This window comes from Medicago sativa, chromosome 1 (genome assembly GCF_051527215.1).
Source record: "Medicago sativa cultivar Bolivia chromosome 1, Bolivia_mono, whole genome shotgun sequence".
NCBI lineage: Eukaryota > Viridiplantae > Streptophyta > Magnoliopsida > Fabales > Fabaceae > Medicago > Medicago sativa.
In genome coordinates, this window is record NC_140749.1 from 64,967,915 (window position 1) to 64,974,414 (window position 6,500).

At 33.2% G+C, this 6,500-nt stretch overlaps 1 protein-coding gene across 1 annotated transcript; it reads right to left on the reverse strand.

The window, feature by feature from the left end:
• Positions 1-1,019: 1,019 nt before the first annotated feature.
• On the reverse strand, positions 1,020-5,307 carry LOC146956420 (putative myosin-binding protein 4). The gene is made up of 5 exons (XM_085728792.1): positions 5,062-5,307; positions 3,177-4,492; positions 1,658-3,092; positions 1,399-1,486; positions 1,020-1,248 (listed from the first exon to the last, which is right to left on the reverse strand). Coding segments are annotated over exons 2-4 (2,601 nt in total). The 5' UTR covers positions 4,342-4,492; positions 5,062-5,307; the 3' UTR covers positions 1,020-1,248; positions 1,399-1,485.
• Between the last annotated feature and the right edge of the window lie 1,193 nt (positions 5,308-6,500).

Sequence of the window (6,500 nt, forward strand, 5' to 3'; positions counted from 1 at the left end):
TTTTGCGGTTTTCGGATTTTTTTGGATCGGTTTGTGGTTTTATTTTGGATCGGTTTGGATTGAACACCTCTATCTATAACTATTCCACTAACCATAATTAATAAGGGTGTTTCGTAGTAAATGATAACTTTATTATAAGAACATTTTTAAAAAATAAAATAAATTGGTCCTATTTATAAGAAGGGTTTGTCTAACATGTGCAATATTGCACATGTTAAAGGAACTAAAAGTATTATGTTTTTATTGAAAAACAACAATCAATTATTAAAAAGAGTCGTGTTATTTGAATAACTATTTGTATGATAATTTATGAGACAACCATATATTTACAAAGAAAGGTAAGTATTAACACAAAAACCAAAATAACAGAGAGAGAAAGTAAAAACATAACGTGAGCATGAGAGAGAAAGTTGTCACAAAAGTTGTTAAAAAATGGTTGTACAAATATCATTTCTCAGAGAGGAGAGATGATATTTGAACAACCATTTTATGACAACTTTCTCTCTCATGCTCACGTTATGTTTTTACTATCTCTCTCTATTGTTTTGGTTTTCGTGCCGATACCTACTTTTTCTTTATAAATCTATGGTTGTCAACCAAATGTTTGTTCAAATAACACAACTCATGTATAGGTGTCGGTGTTCTATGAGATTACATTACGATGGTCGTGTTCGTGTCCATGTCGGATTCCGTGATTCATAATAGAAATCGTCTACAAAATTGGGTATTCTTTCCGTTTATAACATCTCATTATTGAGGAGTGCTAATTACAACACTCTTTTTCTAACAGTCACTTTCTGATTAGATGAAATTAATATAGATTCACACTTTAGAAATGGATCTCATCGAAAGTGTTCGGATCCACATTGGTTTCATCTAATATGAGAGTGAGCGTTGAAACAAGAGTGTTGTTAGCACTCCTCTCTCGTCAATACCTCATGACAAAACTCCACATTCTATTTAGTCAACAAAACACAAAGAACAAGAGGAAAATTGACGGGGAAAGAAGGCTCAAGAGATTAAAACCAAAGTTTGATATTCCTATTACTAGTCTATAATTAAATATGAACTTGTTTTTCTATCACAAATGAAATATAAACTTGATCAGAGCATATGTGGAGATGCTTTTGTACTAGAGAATATCTCATGGCTTTCTACAATACATAGACATCAAAAGAATAATACATGATTCTGTGATTTCTATTGTTTCCCCGATTCGGCATTCTGATCTTGCAGACATCTGCAATACTGACAAAAGATAAAGAAAATAAATTAGCAAGAATACCAAAATGAGAATAAAATAATCACAAAGAATTATCATTTGAATTGTCAATAGATTTTAAAGCAATGCAAACATTTGAATCAGAAATACAGAATTGAACTGTAAATGAGACTTACAGAATTTGTTAAGTTTGTTCATCAGTTTTCGTAATCATCGAACAATCCTCTCCAAGCAAAAAAAACATGATCACCATTCTTTGTATGTCTGCTTGAAAATTGAAAAAATATATACTTAACAAAGCAAATGGAGAATATTCTGAGTGGGATTATACGGTGTCTATTGACACAGTATAAACAATGTATACTTACACGCCGTATGAAAAGTTTCTTTGTATGTAAAAATAAAAGAAAAGCTAAAAACACTTCATCTTCTTACCATCTTATTCTTATTCCAATTTTCCGTAGCTCGCGCAATTGATGAGCTATGTCTTGAATAAACTTTTTTCCATCATTTCCATTTTGAAGAGAATTTGTTATGTGTGCAATAAGATCATGATCAAATTCAAGCGCCTCTAACCGGTCATGAAGGTCTGATATTTCATTCTCTAGGGCAACCAAATCAGCTTCTCTTCTAGATTTGGAAGACATTGGTTCTACAGATGTGGAATCGTTGTTTTCAATACTAATTGAACAATCATCGGTATCTGATGCAGCAGCATCATCCTTATCATCATGACTTCCATTCGACAATATATTTTTTTGTATGGACAAATCAGCCTCCTCATGGTCATCTAAATGGGGCCCTTCACTGTTAGAATCTCCTTGTTGATTCAATTTACTAATTTCAAGATTTGCAAGTCTAACATTTGGCGGTTCGTAGAAAATCTTATTAAAAGAAAGTTGATGAACCTTCTTTTCCAAGCATTCCAAACATTCTGAAATATATTGCTTTTCCTCTTCAAATTCTAAAATAGAGGTTTCACCAGCCGCAACTTCATTACTGCCTTTGGATACCTCAGACAAATTTGAATCGGGGAAATTATTTACAGTATCTGTGATGTTATGAAGACAAATATTTTGTGTCATGACATTTTCCTCCTTTGAATCTTTACTTTCCTCATGCATATTAGGGACCATAGGCTCGTCCATAAAGTTGATCCTGTAATAGTCTAGCTCGGCTTCTAAATCCTGTATTTCTTTTTCCTTTTCCGTGAGTAGATCGTTAACTTTGTCTAATTCTTCGTTATCGTATTCTGCTTGCTCTTCCATCATTCTTAAATATTGATGAGCCTCCATTTGCAAAGCCGCCTTCTCTTCCTGTAACCTTGTGATCATAGACATTGCTTCGTTTGCTGCAATAGCAGAAGCATTTCTTTCTTCCTCTAGTTCTTTTTGTAAATCATCCATGTATCTTTTGTCATACTCAATTTGTCGCTTCAATTGATCAACAATAGATTCGCCTTCAATTTCAGTCATATTGGTTACATCCATAGATTCAAGACCAGATTCCGTTGCCTCGGCATGTATCTCAGGGGATTGAATGTGGTTTATAGGAACAAATGATGACATGTTCGACTCATGGAGAGAAGAATACTGTGATGGTGGTGATAGCTCTAGTTCTTCCTTGACTTTATCGACTTCGTTAGAAGGTGATTGTTCCATGACAAAACCAGGAACTTCTCTTTCCTTGATGGAACCAGAGGACTTACTCATGTCATTTGAATCCTCTTGTGTCGGACTTGGAGGAGCAGAGCCGCATAGCACCGGATCAGTTTGAGTAGATGCATCTTCCATTCTATGAATCTTCTCTGAGACTTTTCCTTGCTTTTCGGACACGAGTCCATTATCAGGTGCTTGTGTAACATGTACAGCTGGAAACATTTTAGAAGAAAAAAAAAATGTTAAACTATTTCGAAGAAAAAGAAAGTTGAAATGTAAGGATAGAGAATTGTTACATTTTTCTGGTAATTCTCCAACAAGTATGTGATCCGCTTTCAAAGTCATAAGCTCAGATAGGTGAGCAGGAAGAGAGTTCTCAGAATGATCAGTAATCTTACAGTCTTCTGATTCTGGTTCTCGATAAACATGTGATGGTGAAACCTCGTCTAGTGAAATGAGCTCAGGGAGGTTAGAACTCGATGAACTTTGATCTGCTTGCGGCCGGTTAATTTCTTCCGCACCATTGTCATTCCCATGTTGGTGCATGTTGACCTCAGGAAGAGGTACGTGTTTGGGAGAACTAGTCTTCGGCATTGGTGGATTCAAATCACTCGTAGCATGTTTTGTAGGTGTTTCTGGCGTATTTGGAGCTATGGTGTCGTTTCCAGCTTCAATTTTTTCATTAAATATACTACCAGCATCATCATCATCTGAAAATTGAAACTCAGACTCAGAATCAGAAGTGAGTCTCAGCACAGTGTATCCAACATTAGATGATGAATGTAAATTTCTCCTTCCTCCAGATTCAGAAGTTTTATCCCTCATTTTCTTCAAGTTATCGCGATGATTCAAACGGCTTTGCCTTGGCGCACGTGGCAAAGGAATGTATGGCTTAACAACAGATCTCCCAGGAGATTTTAATTGGATAGATCGAAAGCCATTCTGTTCTAACTTCCAAAGCTTACCACAACAACTACATGCCCTAGATCCCTTAGGTCTGCTAAACAAATCTCGGCTCAACGGAGTGTTTTGATAGCTAGAACCACCGATAACAACACCAAATTTACCCGCCAACAACCTATGAGATTTCGTGTTGCGCTTAGTATTCTTAGTGAGTGACAAAAGACAATCATCGCACATCCTATGACCGTCCGCAAGTTTACCATGAGTATGACACAACATCATAGACGATATTTCTGATTTGTGATTGCTGCATAATAGGCTATGATAAAACTCCGGCTTTTCGCCATATAAGATATGATCAAGCCTAGAACATAACAAACAAGGCAATTGCAACTTGCAATAACTTGCAAACTTTTTGACAAGATATGATAGCAATGAATCCACTAGCAATAGGAATATCAAAAACCATTCACAAGCTACAAATGTGAGATTCTCAGTGAACCCTTCCCTCCTTTTTGATTTGACAAATGAAATTCCACCTCTTCTACTTGTTGCCATCTTCAAATAAAATTGGTTTACAAATCCCAAAAGAGATTTATAACATGGAAATTCATCAATCAAATTCTCATCCACCCAAATCAAATTCCAAAATAGATAGATGATGTATCTATCTACCTATCATAAATCTCAATGACCTATGGTTAGAAGGCTGCAACAAACATGAAATCAAAAAAGTCACTATTCAACCATTAGCTCAAAAATCAAAATCTAAGCAAAATACATTGCATTTAATTATTCACAATTTTAACAATCAAGAAATTTTTAGACAGACCAACCACAACAACATCATCAAACAAATGTAACCATCTTTAGCATAAAACAATAACAACAAAAGAAGAATCTATTAATTAGAAAGAGAGAGGAAACAAAATATACTCTTCATTTTCCAACTACCTTATAATAATTGTTGAGTAACCATAAACATTTAACAGAAAATGAATTTATACCAACCCAACCGTTACACATTATTATGTCTTAGATGATTAACTACCAATTGCAAATTTAATTAGAAAAATCATCAATAAAATAAAATTATCCATAACATGATTAATTCATGGAATACAGATTTCAAGAGAGAAAAACAACAAAAATGTGAGATTAAATTCTGATTTAAATTGTCACAAATAATTATAATGATAATAATAATAAAAAGAAATAATTAAGAGGCATGAATTTTGTTGATATTTAAAATGAATAAATGCAGGAAAATGTGGTTACCTTATCTGCAATTTGATGAGGGGGAGAGATGATGAAGTATAGAGGCAATTTTTTCTGATCAGAAATGGCAAAGAACTTGTCTTTTTTGCCTTATTTGTTTCGGGAAAAAGAAATAAAAAAATATTAATAAAGGAAAAAATAAAATTAATAGAAAGAAAAAATATGAAGAAGGTTGTAGAAATATAATAAGGCGCGGACGAATGACCGTTGAAATTAACGGTTTTTGGTTTGTTTCTTAGCAAACATGAAAATTGGACATATAATAATTTTAAAATATATTATAATTTTAGAATTGATGGTGGATACATATATTCATTTTAAAAGTCACTTAATTTTCATTTTTGTGAAAAATAGTTTGATTAAAAATAAGAATTTAAATTGTATGTATTCTGTGTGCTTGTATTAAAAAGGTGTTATAATCCATCCCTATGATTCATAAGAGAATTATTTAAAATGTTTTTTTAAAAGGAAAATCATTTAAAATATTTAACAATACATATTTGTTGCATTGATAGATTGTGATGCATCCTTTTCATTTTGAAAACATACATAAATTAATATGTTAAATAAACTATGAACTGGTATAACTTTTGGTTGTGTTGAATAACTATAATAACTATTTTTTTTTTGGTGAAAGGCTGTGTTACAGATTATGTTGACAACGACTAGACCGGGTGCCAACTGCGCAGCACGTCCATTTTACCAAGTTATTTACAATCTCTTCTTAGCGTGTGTTTGTGGCAAGAGGAAAAGTAACTTGCTTTGAAGAGAAGAGATACTAGAGATTAGAGAATTGGGTTTAGTGCGTCTACTTACATGTCATTTAAAGAAATAGCGATTTTGCACATTTCAATTGAAAAATCAAAATAAATTGAGGTGTTTTCAGAATGCTATGAAACTTTGAAGATCTTCTATATGTATTTTTATAAAGGTGTCGGGAAAAAACCAATTCAAAATTCGATTTCTAGGACGATGTTTTGCTGTTTTGGGTTCTTGAGTTTTTGGCACGTTAAAAACTCATTTAATTTGTCCTTTGTTGTAGGAGATGTTGGGTTGAGGCATTCTTCTATAGTCACAAACACAAATAAATAGTGTTTGGTCATACACATAAAAAAGTTATTCCTTAAAATACTACTAAATCATTTTATTATCAATTTTTTTTCATTATTAGAAGGAAAAAAATTAATGTGTATGTGCCCAAACATTATTCATTTGTGTTTGTGACTATAAAAGAATTCCTCTGTTGGGTTTATATCCTAAACATGTGTGCAAAAAATAGTGAAAGAATTTAACATCTAGATCACTTTTGCGGACAATGAAACGTGCTCGAAGGGCATTGTGCCAGAGATAGCTCGGATTGTGACTCAACTTAGCATTAAGATAATTACAAGAGGAAAAGTACCTTGCTTTGAAGAGACGAGATACTAGAGAATTGGGTT